The 18,988-nt window shown below is 40.1% G+C and overlaps 4 protein-coding genes across 4 annotated transcripts; 2 read left to right on the top strand and 2 right to left on the bottom strand.

Annotated features, from left to right (window-relative positions):
* Window positions 1-1,146: 1,146 nt before the first annotated feature.
* Window positions 1,147-5,130, top strand: LOC138620293 (uncharacterized). The gene is made up of 6 exons (XM_069697357.1): window positions 1,147-1,322; window positions 1,466-1,611; window positions 1,763-1,824; window positions 1,936-2,049; window positions 4,291-4,389; window positions 4,861-5,130. Exons 1-6 carry the CDS (start codon window positions 1,203-1,205, stop codon window positions 5,040-5,042), a joined length of 723 nt encoding a protein of 240 aa, XP_069553458.1. The 5' UTR covers window positions 1,147-1,202; the 3' UTR covers window positions 5,043-5,130.
* A 1,259-nt stretch (window positions 5,131-6,389) lies between these two features.
* On the bottom strand, window positions 6,390-12,409 carry chic2 (cysteine-rich hydrophobic domain 2). The gene is made up of 6 exons (XM_069697356.1): window positions 12,189-12,409; window positions 10,956-11,010; window positions 9,973-10,128; window positions 9,777-9,833; window positions 9,618-9,677; window positions 6,390-9,451 (listed from the first exon to the last, which is right to left on the bottom strand). Exons 1-6 carry the CDS (start codon window positions 12,323-12,325, stop codon window positions 9,401-9,403), a joined length of 516 nt encoding a protein of 171 aa, XP_069553457.1. The 5' UTR covers window positions 12,326-12,409; the 3' UTR covers window positions 6,390-9,400.
* A 1,381-nt stretch (window positions 12,410-13,790) lies between these two features.
* rhbdd2 (rhomboid domain containing 2) lies at window positions 13,791-15,770 on the top strand. The gene has a single exon (XM_069697354.1). The coding sequence runs from the start codon at window positions 13,991-13,993 to the stop codon at window positions 14,984-14,986; it is 996 nt and encodes a 331-aa protein (XP_069553455.1). The 5' UTR covers window positions 13,791-13,990; the 3' UTR covers window positions 14,987-15,770.
* A 96-nt stretch (window positions 15,771-15,866) lies between these two features.
* LOC138620291 (OCIA domain-containing protein 1) lies at window positions 15,867-18,988 on the bottom strand. The gene is made up of 8 exons (XM_069697355.1): window positions 18,816-18,988; window positions 17,955-18,039; window positions 17,751-17,804; window positions 17,616-17,663; window positions 17,140-17,269; window positions 16,828-17,000; window positions 16,198-16,359; window positions 15,867-16,056 (listed from the first exon to the last, which is right to left on the bottom strand). Exons 1-8 carry the CDS (start codon window positions 18,867-18,869, stop codon window positions 16,019-16,021), a joined length of 744 nt encoding a protein of 247 aa, XP_069553456.1. The 5' UTR covers window positions 18,870-18,988; the 3' UTR covers window positions 15,867-16,018.

The following is an 18,988-nucleotide window of genomic DNA, read 5'->3' as shown; positions in this document are numbered from 1 at the left end:
TGTTGTTGTTGGTCCGTGTCTGTTTTCTATTCCGCCCCATGCATCCTGTCTGCTCTCTGGGTTTTGTTTGCCGACCTGGATTTTTTTTTTTATTTTTTTTATTTTTTTTAAACAATGTCCCATTGTACCGTGTGCAAAGCTCTCCTTTCGTTTGGACCTTTGGTATGCTGCGTTGGATCCTACCTCTTTACTTTACCAGTATCTTGTATTGTAGGTAATGTTGACTATATTTTCAAGTAACTCCTGAGCAGTAAAATGTTTATGATCAAATGTTTTGGTTATATTGAAATCCAAAGTACACAATTTCCTTTGAAATCCCGTGGAGCAAAAGTGTAAAATGTTCATCAATGCCATATTCAAACACGGTGCATACTCACTGCTCATTCAGTGATTCCTCTTGTTTAACTCGCTGTTCACAGTAGCAATAAAACCAGAAGTATTTAGAAATTTACTTCAATAAAAACACACCCTTTACAAAAACAGCAACAGAAGCAGAAGTACTTGTGTTGGTGCTGTGGAATTACTTTATATACAGAGCAGTATGCCATGTTATTGTGTGTCTTTTATGTTTTATGCAATCTGTCGTCAAACTAATTTAGATATTCTCATCTTTCTTTGACAAAAATGTTTGGACTTTCAATTCTTTGACTCCAATGATTAAAAATCAATTCAATTCAGTTTCATTTGAATTGTAAAATCACCGTGCAGTATTGTCCTGAAGTATTTTACAATTAGAAGTACAGAACATATGGGAAGCAAATAAGATGATAAAAAAAACACATTAAAACACAAACATTTGAGACAGCTACAAAGATATGATTTATTAAAAAGGGAAGTTTAAAGCCTAATCTTAAAAGTAGAGAGGGTGTGCCTCCCACACCCGAACTGGGAGCTGGTTCCACAGCCGAGGGGCCTGGAAGCTGAATGTCCTGCCTCGCATTATACTCGTGGAAACACAAAGTGTCGGTGACATCAGTGAGGCCTGATGCAATATTTTAAATTAATGAAATGTGGTTTTGAATGCAGGACTTCGACATGAGTCCTGCGGAAAGAGCAATGTTCATCAGCATTCTGAGCCAAAAGAAATCAAGGCTATATTGCAACACATAAGTAAACAACTGAGGACTTTGTCATTCAATGAGGAGAGCTGTGGAACTTAAAAGCACTTTAAGGCTTCTACCTACTCAAACAGCGGGCGAGCCATGATGGAGTTTGTTCATGTTGCTGTGGCTGTGTTCAGTCTTCTGTCTGTTGGACACTCGGCTCCTGTGACCAGCTGTGAAAGCCTTACCCAACCTCTCCAAATCCAAGGAAGAGATCAGGTAAGAAACTCTGCTACCTCACCTGTCATCTCTCTCCGTCTCTTCTGTTTGCATGCTTTATTTTCACGCTTGACGGAAATTACACAGTGCAGTAATGTTACCGTTTGTCCTCTTATACAACTGAGAAACACTGTCTCTTTCAGCTGCTGGGGAAATGGATATTCATAGCAGAAAGCACAGACATACCTGGCAGCAAAGTGCTGACGAAGATGTTTGTGGACAGCAGCTGGTTGAACAACACGGCTGCTGACGACAGTGACACCATCAATAGTTTTCAGATTCAGAAAATGTAATTTAAAACCCAATTTTAAGAATTGTATGGTGATTTGTGAGTTCTGTTCCAAGCAACGATGACTTGGGTTATTTCGGTCCCAAAATCTAGTCTCCAGTGATGCTGTTTGTTGAAAGACGATTCACTCTTTAATTTTCTCTTTTGAAAGGTTTGGCCTCTGCATAAGTCTCTCATATAACCTGACTATAAAGAACAACGCTCTCACCACCTGTGAGTAGTACTGAGGGAACCTGAAGCACAAACAGATTTCGACTTTGCGTCCTGCCTTGTAACAACCCTTTTTGTATATGTTGATAAGTGTATGTATGTTTGTGTTGTCAGTTCAACCTTTCAATGGTTCTGCCACCATGCTGAATACCCGCTGTCCTGACTGTGTTGTTTTCTACTCAACAAACACCATTGGAAGAAGCACATTCAGAAGTCTCCAGATCCTGAGTAAGAACTAACACTGTCATGCTGATGACATGAATTCACAACAAATATTCCAGCTATCTATATAGAGATAGAGATAGAGATATATCTATCTCTATATAGATATCTATATCTATACATACAGTGGGTACGGAAAGTATTCAGACCCCTTTAAATTTTTCACTCTTTGTTTCATTGCAGCCATTTGCTAAAATCAAAAAAGTTCATTTTATTTCTCATTAATGTACACTCAGCACCCCATCTTGACAGAAAAAAAACAAATGTAGAAATTTGTGCAAATTTATTAAAAAAGAAAAACTGAAATATCACATGGTCATAAGTATTCAGACCCTTTGCTCAGTATTGAGTAGAAGCACCCTTTTGAGCTAGTACAGCCATGAGTCTTCTTGGGAATGATGCAACAAGCTTTTCACACCTGGATTTGGGGATCCTCTGCCATTCTTCCTTACAGATCCTCCAGTTCCGTCAGGTTGGATGGTGAACGTTGGTGGACAGCCATTTTCAGGTCTCTCCAGAGACGCTCAATTGGGTTTAGGTCAGGGCTCTGGCTGGGCCAGTCAAGAATGGTCACAGAGTTGTTCCGAAGACACTCCTTTGTTATTTTAGCTGTGTGCTTAGGGTCATTGTCTTGTTGGAAGGGGAACCTTCGGCCCAGTCTGAGGTCCAGAGCACTCTGGAAGAGGTTTTCTTCCAGGATATCTCTGTACTTGGCCGCATTCATCTTCCCTTCAATTGCAACCAGTCGTCCTGTCCCTGCAGCTGAAAAACACCCCCATAGCATGATGCTGCCACCACCATGTTTCACTGTTGGGATTGTATTGGGTAGGTGATGAGCAGTGCCTGGTTTTCTCCACACATACCGCTTAGAATTAACGCCAAAAAGTTCAATCTTGGTCTCATCAGACCAGAGAATCTTATTTCTCATAGTCTGGGAGTCCTTCATGTGTTTTTTGGCAAACGCTATGCGGGCTTTCATATGTCTTGCACTGAGGAGAGGCTTCCGTCGGGCCACTCTGCCATAAAGCCCTGACTGGTGGAGGGCTGCAGTGATAGTTGACTTTGTGGAACTTTCTCCCATCTCCCTACTGCATCTCTGGAGCTCAGCCACAGTGATCTTTGGGTTCTTCTTTACCTCTCTCACCAAGGCTCTTCTCCCACGATTGCTCAGTTTGGCTGGACGGCCAGGTCTAGGAAGAGTTCTGGTCGTCCCAAACTTCTTCCATTTAAGGATTATGGAGGCCACTGTGCTCTTAGGAACCTTGAGTGCTGCAGAAATTATTTTGTAACCTTGGCCAGATCTGTGCCTTGCCACAATTCTGTCTCTGAGCTCCTTGGACAGTTCCTTCGACCTCATGATTCTCATTTGCTCTGACATGCACTGTGAGCTGTAAGGTCTTATATAGACAGGTGTGTGCCTTTCCTAATCAAGTCCAATCAGTTTAATTAAACACAGCTGGACTCCAATGAAGGAGTAGAACCATCTCAAGGAGGATCAGAAGAAATGGACAGCATGTGAGTTAAATATGAGTGTCACAGCAAAGGGTCTGAATACTTATGACCATGTGATATTTCAGTTTTTCTTTTTTAATAAATTTGCACAAATGTCTACATTTCTGTTTTTTTCTGTCAAGATGGGGTGCTGAGTGTACATTAATGAGAAATAAAATGAACTTTTTTGATTTTAGCAAATGGCTGCAATGAAACAAAGAGTGAAAAATTTAAAGGGGTCTGAATACTTTCCGTACCCACTGTATATCTACATATATATATATATATAAAATAGAGAGAGAGAATCTCTTAGGGTTGTTGCTACCATCTCACTGTAATGGTGGACATTACATGAAACATTATGCTTAAGTACAATGTTCAGTTACATGTACTCAAGTATTGTATTCCTAGGCCTATAAATTATAAATACAATATGAACAATAGCTAATAATGTATATTTCCATCGCTTTGATTTAATAATGTCACCAATATAATCATGCTTGCTCATAAAAAGTGTTATTGTCTAATTTCAGTCACTATTGGTTCCTGAAAATGTTTCAGAATAAAAGCCTTGTTAAGAAAATAAAGATTTCTGTCTACTGAAACACTAGATGGCCAACACTATCACCCTTGGTGCCACGCCTCTAGCATCAGTCGTATCCTCGTATTTTAATCTCTGAAGTGACATAAATAAACCTGTTTATAAGCCCAGTAGTGCTGCAGAGGTCCTACGCTAACACTTGTTCTGTCTTTCAGGTAGGAGAAGTAAGGTGAGTGCTGCTGAGCTGGAAGAGTTTAAGAAGCAGGTAGAGTGTCTGAACTTGACGTCACCTGCTATCCTGGACCCAGAAAAAGGTATGCACATTTTTAAATGTGTTATCTGAATGCAAGGCTTTAAAGCCATAACTGTTATTTTTCTCGTACAGTACATCCCCTGAGGTTATGGATCTTCACGGTTCTTACATTTTCTCATAATGTGCGATGTTTATTGCGTGTGTTTAATGTGTATGAAAACAGAATTAATTGTTTACATTTTTACAAGTCAACATAAAAAGTAGATTGTGTCTTCATTACATACAGCAACTGCAGGAAAATCGTATGGTGTAACTAAGAACAAACAAAATACATTGCAGTCTGTAGCAAAAGCATTTTGTCAAATGAACTAAAACAGGAAAAGAGGGATTCCTGAAGTTCATCATCTCTTAACTTTATTCCGTTAAATCAACCTATATTTTGTTCACAACTATGGTCAAGAAGGTTGTACATTCATGAACTGCATTTTCCCTGGAATAAATTGAAAGTAATTCACATTTTTCTACCTCCCAGGTTTTTGCCCAGATCCGACTCTCTCACAAGAAATAAAGACCATTGATTTCACTGATCACCTGAAAAATTTGGGCTCCGACGACTGGAACCTCATGGAGAAGATTTTCAGGAGTGATGGTGGAATCAAGACACTCATCAACATGATCTCCAGTTCTTTTGCTGAATTAAAGCTACAGCGCTAACTTTGTTAGAAGTGTAATCAAATGCCCACGTAATTCATGTCTGTAATTAGAATTTTGTCACTAAAAATAAAGAGACTGCTCTACAGCATGACTCATTTAGATTTGGTCATTTACTGAAACTGACATAAAAAATGTAAACCAAACAATTCTGAATGGAGGACTTTGACAGTACAAACTTTAATAGCTTCCTAAATGGAAGTCCAAAGAAACGTTCTCTTTCTCCCATCTTAAACAAGATTAAAACACGAGTAAATATGTTGGGACTCGGCAACGTCATGTTGGCCGAGCCCTTAATGACCCACTTGAAAAGGCACAATCAGTAAACCATGATGGAGTTTGTTCATGTGTTCAGTCTTTGTCTTGACAGTCAGCTCCTGTAAACAGCTGAGAGTCTGATGTCTTGAAATCCAAGAGAGATAAGGTTAGTAGTTCTTTTTTCCCCCCAAAATTATGTTGTTTTTTTCAGCTCGTAACTTAATAATGTGGTTTCTTCTTGTGACATTTTTTTTTAACTGTCATATTCAGCCTCTTTTCCTCTGCCTTTATCAGCTTAACTGAACTCACTTTTTTTGGTTTTCCTTTGAGCAAAAGTTGTGGATAGTACCTGTTACTACTTTTGGTATCGTCTCCGCTGAGGTTATCAAGCAAGCTGAGGTGATTCTAAAAGGTGATGTAAGATTTGTCAGAGAATCATTTCATCTCTGCGTCGCAGCATGTACAACTTGTAACATCCTGCACAAACCCTCAACAGTTAACTGTAGGCAAGCTACAGTTGTGGCTGCCATTGTGTTTTCAACAGGACAACTCAACTAATTGCAACCCATAAAACCACATGGCGATCAATCGAGGAGGTGGTTGGTAGCCTGGTGTTACTAGTTTGCTAGTGTGTTTGACGCGTTGAAGATAATGTCATGGTACTTTCATTCTGCATTGCTATAGTAAAGAAACCACATTGACAGGTAACTATTTGAAGTGGAAAATGAAATCCGGAAAAGGATTTTGTATCAAAAACAAGTGGAGTCGAGTAGAGCCGGTACTGGCAGTAAAAAAAGATGACCGTAGAAAACAGCCCCATTTAACCAGGTGAGATGGTCAATTTGTTATCGTGTAAAATAAGGCTGTTCAAATATTTGTACTGACCATGTACCTGCACAAATAGATCTGAACTTTGTGTCCAGCACTTGACTCTCATGGAAGGAGTTGTCCAATATCAAGTAGAGTGGAGAGTGAGTCTAGTTGCCTTCGTTGTAAAGTACTTTAAATCACAGGGTCACAGCGTGAATCTTCAATCACTTTACGACGCCGAAAAAGAAAACTTCACTTATATTTAAATCAGAAATCATTGAGTTGAAGAAGAGGATGCCCATAGCCTTGTTTATTGGTAGTTTATTACTGTACATACATCTGCTCATGAGTTATGTACTTATCTCTCTCTCTCTCTCCTCTCTCTCACACACACACACACACACACAACACTCAAGATTATATAAAAAGGACAATTTTTTCTGTGCAGGATTCAATCACAGTCAGATCTATGAAGAACATGTGCATCTGCATACACCGTGCACATACACACACACACACACACACACACCACAAATATATGCATATGGCCTTATGCCTTGATTTACACAGAATAGACCATAGTCCAAAATATAGAAAAGTGATAGATGAACCAAAAGGCAAACCAGCAGTAATCAAGTGAATTTGGATTTTTGAACCAATTAACTAACACTACGTCTGTCTTTGTGGGTCCGCGGCGCGTTTGCTTCCTTCTCTATCTGAACAGGAAGACCACAGAAACATTGTTGTTTTTTAGTTCAGGATATTTTTCATTTTCCAAACAAACTCCGAACGCATTACTTTACAATTGTTCAGGTAACGTGTGATCTGTGGACTTTAACTTGACACCCTGGTGCAACTTTGGAACATACCTGACAGTGAGATTTTGCAATGCTACATTTAGTTGTTTATCGAGTATAATCCCCTGAGTGCGACCAATACAATCAGCAGAGCTGCGTGACCTAAACCTAAGTGGCTTTATTCAAATTTGTTTAATCTCGTAGTCTTCCTATCAGGATATTTTTTTTTACAAAGGTATGCAGAGTGGGAAAAGCTTAATATATACCGTAATCAAAAATGTACTTCTTTTTCCATTTACCTTTTCTTCTACTTGCTGGCAAATTTTAATCAAGATGAAATGTGCTTCATGTTATGATCTATAACTTGGTGGTAACGGTTGTAAAAATAGTAACCTTTATCATGAAGCAGGATTTTTAGCTAGTAGATAGATAATTGAATTTATCTGAGCCTAGAACAACTTTTTTTTTTTTTTTTTCACTTAAGCCTACATGAATCAATGTGTTACCATTGTATGAATGTGGTATTGCAAACTTGTTTTTTTTTTTTTTTTTTTTTGCCATGTCCAACAATTGCTTTCCTCTCAGATTCGTTACTCGTTTCCACACTTTTGATGGAAAGGTGTACACCGTTAGCTGCTAAATGCTGCTGTGTTCTGTAACAAGTTGCTAACCGTGTCTGCTGTTTGGTGCTGTGCAGGAAGCATACAGTGTGTTCAGCTGCCTGCTGCTGGAAACAGTGACAGCAAACATAGACAGTAAACCAAAACATCAAAACAATGAGCTGAAAGACACCAATGTGCTGAAAGACACAGAGTGGGGGTGATAATTCTCCGTAGACTCATCCGTTACTAATAACCTTTTTTTTCTCCACATTACACAGTCATAACTCTTTTTGTTAATATAAAAAAACATCGATCAGTGCAACTTCAGGTCCATGTTCCTGGTTTGGGAGCAGCCTGGTTCTACTTAAAGCTAACTTTAGTAATCCTGCTCCATGATACAGAACCCTGGCAGCACAAGTCGCCTGACAAAGAGGACCTAACCGCTGGCTTTTAAGCCTAAGATCTAAAACAGAGGAACTTTCTGATGTGCGTCCCCGCTTTTCACTTTAACACTAACATGAGTAAAGCCAAGGTCAGCAGAGAAGTAGGACAGGCCATGTAAAGGTGTTAAGGACAAAGCGATTGTGTGCTTTAGTGTCGACACATGACTACGGAGAAAAGAAAACAACCATGGCATTCATTTGCAAAAAACAAAAAAAAAAAAGAAAGAAAAGACGCCTATTTCACAAATGCACATATTATATGCACATTCACACGCTTACAAGTTACAACAAAAAAACAACAGATTCATTATGGCAAAGAAATACTTCAAAGGAAGAACCCTGCTTAACAGAGTTCTCTCTTCATGTATGATTTGTCCATTTTTGTTTTGTTTTTTTGCTTACATTTCTGTTTGACACACATAGTTAAGTAAGCATCCTCCGTCTCTTTCAAAATAACAGTAAACAAATCTTCAGATACTAAAAAAAAATATATATATATATATTTTTTTCTGTTCATCATCAGTGGCCGTCTTTCCACTTGTTCCACGGCGACTTGGAGGCAGTTGCTAGGCAGCCGGTCCGTCACCCGGACGCACATAGAGAACAAACTGTTCCAGGTAAACTGTGTAGCATAAAGACCCATTCATACTATGGACAGTACAGTCAGAGTGTGTGATTGTCACTCGGTTAGGGTGATGCACAGTGAAGTGTGCAGAGACATGAAAGGAAGCGAGAAGAAGTCTGGTAGTCGGAGAGTGACGTTACGCAGTTCAGCTGTTTGGCCACTGGCCCAACATGTTCCTGTTAAGACGAGTCCGTCCGCTACAACGTCGATTTGGATGAAGGCTCCTTTGGAGTTCCAGGTCATGTTGCCTCAACAGCCTCTAGAAAGGATCTAGAGCACCAAACCAGCTGTTAAAAAAGCACTGGGGTGTATTTCTTTTTTTTTTTTTTTTTTTTTGCAGGTGATGTTGGCAGAGTGACATGAAAGTGTTTGTTTTATCATGGTCTGACTGAGCCATGTGCTTAGGTTAGGGAACAAAGAAGTGACAAAATTCCAGTTGTGGCTCACAGGTCTCAATTAAAGAGTCCCGTCTCCTGCTCCAGTTCCAAAACCCATAGCAATGCCCGCCGGCTGGTTCTCCTCTGGCAACCCTTAGGCCGGGGCCAGTTAGCAGGGGCTACGACAGTGTGCCAGTTTGCCCAATAGGTCATGATTTAAAGGTGAATTCACTCCAAAAACAAGTGTGGGGCATCTGGATTTGTAAACAAGGCCGTAAGATAGGGTATTTAATGGGGGAGCAGGTCAAAGAGAAAAAAAAGAGCAAAGATCAATGTAAACACAAATACTGGAGTATTTCAGAAAGGGTAGTTATTCAGGAGCTTTACAGCCATTGTGGTCTGTGACAGAGCTGGGCAGCAGTGGAGGTTTCAGATCAGCTGCGGTCGGGTTAGTCTGGTCTGAAGATGGGGATCTTGGGTAGAAATTCTATTAGGATGACCTGCAGGGTGATAAGAGAACAAGCTCTTAGTGCTGGGTCAGGGATGAAGGTGCAAGCAGTATTTAGTGCCACACACCTTTTTAAGCGGTAGATACTTTTGCTACAATGCTCCTCGCAAAGAACAAACCGGTACAGAGCTTAAAAATGAATCACAACAACTACTTACGTATTCCATCATGTTGTTGGTTTCGCACTTCCTTTTGCTTAGTCTCCAATGCAAACACAACTACAAAATAGAGCGCAATAGCGATCAGAGAATTTTTATAACACGTCTTAAAAGTTCACTATCAACCTACACTTATCCATTCATGCCCTCACTCCTCACCTTGTGATAAAGTCTGCTGTTCTCCCACTCCAACAGTTTCTCTATCGATCTTCTTGTCTGGAAAGCAAACGCGACATCACACATTAACCTACCGCTGAATTCTTTGTCGATTTGGATTTACTGATGTGGCTGCAGGATGCAACAGAATTTGACGTGTTTGCATATTGGTGAGGGACAGTGCGGACGGGTATCTCACCCTCTTGCTGAGGCAGATGACAGGCCACAAACTGAAGCCCAATGTGCAACAGCAGCAGAGGCAGCCACACAGGAGCCACCGCACATTCACTGGCAGCGTCTTCCTCAGGCAGCTGTTTACACGGTTGATACTGGCTTTAAATTCCTCCGGCGCCACCTACGTGTTGATAGAACAGCGATTACACGAGGGCGGATCGAAGGTTCTGAGACTGCTCGTGTTGTGCGCGAACGCGGTGCAGCAACATTATGTGCCGCAGGAGGAAGCTATGAACTTTGTGAATACAATTTCTAAGTTATGTTGCTTCTTTAAAAAAGAGCACCCGAGTTGCGCAGGTTGTACGTGAGCAGTGGACACAGCGCATCAGCAAGTTTACCATTGACTCGAGCAGAGAGCGCACACATTTTTGGGTCAAACTGGTGAAATCTACACCTGGGACCCTTAAATATTTTCTCAAATCTACAGCAATAATGAGCCGGTTCAGGTGTTTCGAGTGAAATTCAGATTTGGATCCCTGTGACATAAACTTTGCTGTGCGCTCTGGGAGAAACCCCACATGAACCGGGACCAGTCATCACAAAAATGTGTGCAACTCAGCTTTTGATGTTGATCAAGCAACAAAACTGGGAATACTTATTCACCAAGTTATAGAGCTTCTCTCTGCTCCATGTACATCATAGTGCTGCACACCATTTGCACGCAATAGAAACAGTTTCTGAACTTTTCAAATCTCATAGTGACAGTTTAAATATTCTTAGGTGTCCGGTTTATGTTTTTCAGAATTTTACACAGCCGTAGATATTTAATTTTTGTTTTGTATTGGTGAGCAGATGACGAATGGAGAAAGGACAACAATGGGCCCTCCAGAGGATTTAAACTATTTTAAACTGTGGTACTTAACCAGTATTTGTTGAAATGTAAATCTTGTTGTAAAGCAAATGTGCCAGTGTCATTGTTAACTTGCAAAATAATTACAACACACTTACCTTTCCTGTTAGTGCTGAAGGAAATTCTGACTCGAATTTGTTACTAAGCCCAAACCTGCAGGGTGAAGAGAAACAAACATTGCATTCAGTCAAATATAAAACTACAGCGCCCAGCAGCTATCCGAGTTAAAATAACATTGTTTACACCTACTATGTACCGAGACAGACCTTTTAAGCAGTACCATCACTTTTGCCAGAGCCCCATAACAAAGACATGCTGTTACGATAACATCAAAATAGAAACCATTTAATATTTCATCAGAACTATTTAACGGATGTCAAAGATGATGCGCAGTTGTGTTAGGACACCCAAACCCAAATATAATATCTGTGTGCTTTAGTCCTTAATCAAACGGAGTATATTACACAGAAGCTGCCTTTTTTTTTAAAGATGGCTTGATTAAATGAATCGTAAACTTATTGTGTATATGTCTAAATATTTAGGCTTGTAACATTATTTTTCATGCCAATAAAGATGCCAACTTTGAACTGGATTGTTTAAAAGAGCACCGACGAATATTGTAGTACTTAATTGTGTAAAAGAGTGGTGATCCGAATACATGTTATTTTCCTGTACGGTTGCAACAGATGAACCCACAATATATAGTTAAGACACTGCTTTCGGTTTGCAGCTAAACTCTCTGGGTGCTCCTACGATTGGAAACGACAACCAGGAACTTCTGACTGCTGCCATCATTTATGATGACATTACGCTTGAAATAGAAGAATGTCGATGCAATTGTCAATTTTTAAAGTACAAGTTATTACTAAAAAGAGATGGTCAAATTAATTAATACATGTAATTCGCTGGTAAGGATATCAAATGACCCGCATCCCCTCGATGTGATATGTTGACCTACTGGGTACAGAAGCAGCTCGAGGAGTCAAAGTGTTCTAGTTCCGGCAAAGTGAAACAAGTATTCCTGACACGCTGTCTTGACGTGACACGAGCTAAAATAACAGCATCACGCAATAAAGTGGTCGATGCAGAAAGTGTACATTCACATCAGGCCAGCTAAAAACGAAAAAGCCAAATCTAATCAGAACAGCCCTCGCTTGTTCACCCGAGTTAGCTCGCTGCTAAGTTAGCGGCTAGCTGGCTACGCTAAACCACCAGAGGCTAAACCGAGTTAGCAGCCAATCTCCGCCGGAGCCCGCTGCGGGGCTGCGGGTCATTTCGCGGCCACGGTTAACCCCTCGTTACGCTCCCCGTGAGCCTCGCCGGTCGCTTACACAGTGACGTGGCCGGACCCTCGCACTACCACCGGGTCCGGGGCGTACTTGAGGAGCTGTTCCTCCGCGGCCCTGTCCTCGTCCTCCTCCTCTTCCTCCTCCTCCTCTTCGTAGATTTCGTCAAAGTCCTCCATCATCGCACGACTCGGCCTCGCGCTTCCCGAGAGAGACACGATGCCGACGAACAGTGAAACCTTACGGAGGGAGGAGAAAGACAAAAAAAAAAAAAAAAAAAAAAAGGGGGGGGGGGGGCACGAAACGAATCAGGAAAAAATAATTAAAAAAAAACGACCACAAGGAATATCAAGAAGTCCCGGAGACGATACAGTTCACATCGTCCAGCGAGCTGCGAAACAAAACATCAACATCCGCCGCAGTAAAACGTACGACACCGGAAGGGGGACGGGCGTGCTGACGTCAATATTAGAAATACTCCATTTAGAAAAGAATTACTTTCCAACATGCAGAATTTGTCTTTTTGTTTGTTTGTTTGTTTGTTTGTTTGTTTTAAACGTGCTTTATACTACATGTTGCGCACTTTTCTACACTCGTCCTGTGAAAACGGAAACTGTTTAAATGGAATGAAAAAACAAATCGAACAAACCTTTTTTTTTTTTTTTTTTTTCTTTCAATCTTTATGGTACAAAAAGTGAATACAGAAAATAATTAAGTAACAATCAGTCACAAGATAAACCGAGCCGACTGCCAGGAGACTATAAATGGTCAGAGGACAATATTCATTCATTCATATGTTAAATGACGCGCCCAAACTCTTAATAGTCTTTTAATCTTGGGAGGAGAGTGCATGAGAGTGATTTTCATGTAATGCTTGGTTTCATTTTAAAATACAATCAATATTGACTTGGAATTTGGATTAGTGAAATTTTGCTAATAGTATGATGAGGTTAATTTTTGTATTCACCTATTATATATAAACGTTATTGCCATTAGATTTATCGAAACCAAACATAACATTATCTTGGCATAAATTGGAAATGAAAACCGATATTATCAATTATAAGTCTACCTACGTCCTTCCCTAGCGTGGGTGCAGTTAATAGGTGTATCAGGGAGTACAATGAGAATTTATATATTCGTTTTCAGTTTGGTGAGAAACTGATATGCAGGATAAAATATGTAAATGATTTTAGAGACTTCTCCAATTCAACCAGTACTTATAAGGCAAAGTTAAATTGTTTTTCCCAAATGTGGTGTTTTGTAAAGCTACCCCAGTGAGAATAGTGACAGCATCACTTTGAAATAAACTATAATTTTTTTGTAGTAGTATCAGTAGTCGTAGCGAAACCGGAAGTTGAGCAAATTCTCCTTCAAAACACGTCATTGATCATCGTTGGTAAAACTCAGATTTAGTCTTACTCTTGGACATACATACTATGGATATCTGAATTTTACAGTTCGGACTCACATAAATCTTAGATAAATAAATATTTTGACTGATGCACGCGGTTAAACAGAGATTTCTCTTAATGAATGTGCTACTTTGCGTCAAAAGATTTTATTTTGAAAGTTGTAACGAGAAGTATTTTATTTTTTTAAGCTCTCAAGCTAACCTGCCCGCCTCATTCTGCCAGAAGAAACGATTGAACAGGAAGTCTTGTGAAATGTTTCCATCAAAAATACCGGATAGCTAAATGTAAAAAGCTTAGTTATCCATCACCAATTGCAGCAGCCATCGGCGCAAAGGAATCTGGAAATGGCAGTACTTCCTGTTCGGGACACTGATCAGTCACTTTGGTAAACTTTTACTTCAGCCTTTTAGCCGTGGAAGTCTTAAATACACAATGATACTGACGGAGTACTTTAAGATGACCTTAAAAGCTGTCAAAGATGTCGTTCCTGTTCTCACCAGCGGGATTTTCACAGTGGTCCTTCTGTCGTGCGTTTTGTTTGGTATTCAAACATATTTCAGCTTAACGCAAGGCGTCTTCAGCGTCGGTGCAAGTGTTTTTCAAAACGGACACCTCCACAGGCTTTTTATGTATCCCTTTTACCACAAAACGTTTGCTCAGTTGTTGCTGAACATCGCAGCCCTGGTGTTTCTCAGTGGCAGCCTGGAGAAAGGTGTCGGGACGGTCCGGTTCCTGTTCCTGTTCCTCCTGCTCTCCTCCACCACGGGCTTGTTTTACAGTTTCATTGATCTCCTGCAGGATGACAGCATCCAGGGCCACACCGAGGGGTTGGTTCCCGTGACCCTGGCCTGTGTGGCTCTAACTACCATGCACACAAAGATGACCAAAGGTTTTCTGTGTGGAGTCAGTTTCCCGACCATGGCCCTCCCCTGGGTGTTCCTCATGTTCACTACTGCCCTCATCCCTCACAGTGTGCTGCCCTGCAACATCATAGGCATCCTGATTGGGTGGATGTATGGTAAAGGATGGTTCTCTCTTCTGAACATGTCTGAGGCCAGCGCTGCACTTTTGGAGAAGATGATGCCTTTCAGGTTGTTAAGGGGCCTCAGCTGTGTTATGTTTGTCCCTGCTTCCACAGAGGACAGGAGGAAGACCCTGCTTCCACAAATCAATCCTACTCCTGGGTCTTACCCGGTCCAGGCCTATGCTCCGTTGTCCAGCGTTAACTCTGCTCCCATTGCGTCCATGACGTACGAAGGCTGGCCTCACTCGACCAGTGCTGTGTCCTGCCACACGGCACCGCTCAATCTTCATGGACATGACTCAGCACACAGCTTTGGGCTAAGCCATGGACATTTTTCAGCGCAGAGTTATGGACACAGCTGCAACCACAATCACGGTCATAGTCACGGACAACAACAGTTGTGATTATTTATGTGATTTCTTTACAACATTGCAACGATGAAGATGAGCCTTATTCCGTCAATACCTCTCTTTTTTTCACTGTTAAACATTTTTGGGCTTGTGCAGCAACTGATCATTGGGTTGTGTCATATATGATGTCAAATTCGTGAATTCTCTGCCTGCTTGTATACTTAAATTATGTTTCTATGAATGTTTAAATATTGTGGGTGACTTTTGTAAATATACAATATAACATTTTACTTTTTTGTCAAGGAAAAAGCAGAAAAAGGAAAAAAATGGATCAGTATCACTTTATTATGTGAAAAATATTTTTTTGTAAAAAGATAGTATTACATTACGACATACAACCTTTTTATGTTTTAACAAGAAACTCTTTTGACAATATATTGTTTTTTTTACATAAAGTGTTACAATATCACTTGAATTGTCATGACGTGAAAACCATGACTGAATAAAACGTTGCTGATAAGTGATAAACTGAGGAATAAAGCTCTACTGGACACCGACTTCTCATGTTAAAACATGAGACATTTCATGTTGGAACAAGATAAGTTTATGGTAATAACCTGATACATTTGTTTGTTCTAATAATGTGAAACTATCTTGTTATAGCAAGTTCAATATTTTATTTTAAGGTGAAAAAACTTGGTATAACAATAAATATTTCACGTTATGTTATATTGATCCATTTTTCTTTTTCTGTCATGGCAGCATATGCTTCTGTATATTTTCACTAATCAATAAGTAAAAAAAAGTATGTATAAAGTGAATTGGTGAATGTAATCCTGATGGCAAACCCCTTGCGAATGGTAAAAGTGCTTTGAGACTGATAAAGTGCTATACAAATGCAGACATTTACAAATTAGCATCAAATCACAAAAACTTTAGTGCTCAAGCCATTTGGTTTTATTGACACTTGCAAATACATTAATCAGAAACTCACACAACTTCATGAAAAGTGGCCACTGAGATGCCTGCTTACTGCAGCATCAGTGACGCCAGACTACAGATCACATCTTCCATTCAGAAAAGGACTCATTCGTCCCAGTTGTCTCCATATATGTTCTTCTTCACTGCAAGAAAACAGTGAGAAGGAGAAAAAAATTAAGCAAGTCTTTCACAGGTTAATTTATAGACGATGTAGTTGAGTATCCCCCTCTTTACATTCCCCTTTCCCACCATGTGTTACCCACATCTCTGCAGGAGCAGCTTACCCTCTTTGTTAGGTCTCACTAGCTCCTTTTCTGGTGCCGTTTTGAGCATTGTGTCAGCCTTCTGAGTGAGGGTGACCTCATAGTTCTCTCTGTTTTTGAGCCTCAGGTCCTCATAGAGGATGGGTTTCCTCCTGGGCTCCTCCTCTTCCACATATGCCTGGGCTGAAGGTGATGGGACAAGGAAAAGGGACAAAGAGGGTTATGTCTACACGACAGTTTCAGTGAAATGTTAGGAAACCAAAATGGGCTCATTCTGTCACCCTTAGAAATAATAATGTTGTGACTAATTTGCACCCCAAGATGTCCATTATACAATGTTTACTTTTTGCAACAGTGCACCAAAAGTAACATTTATTGTTTGGCTTGGAACAGTAATGCTCAGCATGAGTGGAACAATATTAGCTATTGTTACCGACTTCAAACATAACCAAAACATATTTTGGCCAATTGTAACATCTCCATCTTTGCTTCAGGACTTGCAATTTGAAAGCTTCATAGCGACTAACAACTAAGCTTCTAATAAATAATATAAGTTCAAAGTTGGAAATAATGGTGCAATATTCCCACCTTGAACAGCCTGTGTAACGGGAACTAATGTTTATGAATAGCTTGTTAAGCCCTCTGTAGTACCTTGAGCGCTGAAGTCATCTGTTTTGCCCATTTGCACAGGTGACTCCTGATTATAGCCGAATCCATTATTTCTGGTGGGAGGGGGCATTTGGCTCAGGGCTTCTGCTGCCTGGAACATAGTTTCGAATGACTGAGTGTCTGGGTCAGTCATCTCTGACTGAGGACCCTTGGAACTGGGAAGAGAGACACAAACAAGTGGTGAAGAGAATACTGCTGACAGATGGAGAAAGGATAGTAATCCAAAATGCTGCAACTACAGTAAACACAGCCTTCAGTGAGGGTAATTTCTCGTGTGTGTACTGTATCACTCACTATTGTGGAGACATTCCTGTCCTCTGTCTGAGGATCTCTCCCAGTGGGGAGTTCTCCAGCCTCCTGAACTTCTCCTGGCACGTTTTCATGTATGACAATTTCCCAGCCATGTAGCCACAGAAGCCAGCAACTGTAAGGTCACATACCCATTAAAAAAAAAATCATTACCCATCAAATGGCAAATATTTACTAAAGACAAATTTAGCCATAAAAGCAATTTTTCATATACAGTGTAATTCTTATTTTAATACTGCAGCAGGCATTCGTCATATCATATAATTCCTGATAACATCGGAATAAGTTTTAATATAAAAGGAAAACATCCGACTCAAGTTTTACTGAAATGGTTTGAGAGGTTGTTGTTGTTCGTAAAGGATTTCATTTAGATGCTGCAGTTTGTAAATTTTACCAAGAGGTCTTTTTAATATGAAGAAACTGCTTGCGTTATCCCTCAGATTTAACATTCATGAACTTACAGGCCACTTTGGGTAGAGATCCAAATCTTGGAGATGCAGACAAAGTCCCTAAAAATGTAAACACATTTTTGTCAATATTTTTCTACAATCATATCTCAGATATTTTCTTGATTCCTATGTTGTGCATAGTAATACCTCGCGTAACTAGGGCTTGAGTGATAGCCATGGTGACCACAGAGAAAGGCACCGCTGTGAAGAAAGCATATTCGTGTTGAGGTTAAAACGAAAGGATTCTTTAAAAAAAACAAAAAAAAAAAACCAAAAACATAATTTCACCCTTCAGCTTTGGATTTAACATTAAATATTAATATGAGCTGCATGTGTAAAACAGAAACTTACACCTATAAAAAAAGCTCTCCTGGTTGCACTCTCTCAACACCCTCCTCTCGTCTTCTGTGGGGATGTAGTCCATATTCACCTGCGCCTGCAGATTAACACACACACAGACACACACACATACCTTATCTTAACTTTAATTCTGTTAGTTAACTGGCACTTGATATTTTAGCAATCCACGCAGACAGTCACACCCTCAATCTAATTAGATTAGAACAGCAGGACACCATGGACAGATTATAAAACAAAGGGCCCCTGGGCACAGACGTGTAGTCTTACCACGGACCAGAACACTCAGACCGAAAGGGACACAAAACAATAACAAACAGACAAATTTATCCTTGTTTTTGTTTATCACATTTTGATTGTTTAACATCTTTTTGCAGTCACTTTGGTTGTTTCAAGTCTTTGCTCATTTTGTGTCACATTTTATGTCTCATCTTGATTGTTTTGGGGCTATTTTTGATCATTTTGAATGTCTTTGTGGTTATTGTATGTCTGGTGATTTTTTTTTTTTCATCTCTGTTCTGGTTTCATTTAGGTCGTTTGCATCTATTTGTAAGCCATTCTGTCTCTTTGAGGAGGTTTTGTGTCATATTTGAATAGTTTTGCATCTCCTTGTAGCCATCTAGTCTGATTGTGGTGATTTTACATCTCGTCATTTTATAACACTTCAGTTAGGTCACTTTTGCATCTCTGCTCGTCTCTCTTTGGGGTCATTTATTTTATTCCTTCGTGGTTGTTTTGCGTCTCATTTTTGCATATCTTCAAGGTTATTTTGTGACACATAGTAATTTTGTGTTTCGTAACACTACCTAACAGATTAGCCTCTCCGATAACGTGTGTGTGTTTATCGGTGTTTACCTGCGTTGCTCTGCTCTGCTGCTCCTCTGTAAAACTTGTAGTAGTGGATGACATGTTGACTGCGATGCCACTGCTCACTGAGCCTTCAAAGCATGTAAATTAACAAAGTGTAAATCACTCGGCAGACTGACTTATGTGTAGTGTTTGGTACAATGTCATAGCTCCTGCCGACA

This window comes from Brachyistius frenatus, unplaced genomic scaffold (assembly GCF_029030835.1).
Source record: "Brachyistius frenatus isolate BFR_SWC_R1_liver_20210118 unplaced genomic scaffold, ASM2903083v1 Contig_23, whole genome shotgun sequence".
In the NCBI taxonomy this organism is placed as follows: Eukaryota; Metazoa; Chordata; class Actinopteri; family Embiotocidae; genus Brachyistius; species Brachyistius frenatus.
Note: the sequence above shows the minus strand (reverse complement) of the source record. Positions and strands in the feature narration are given on the sequence as shown.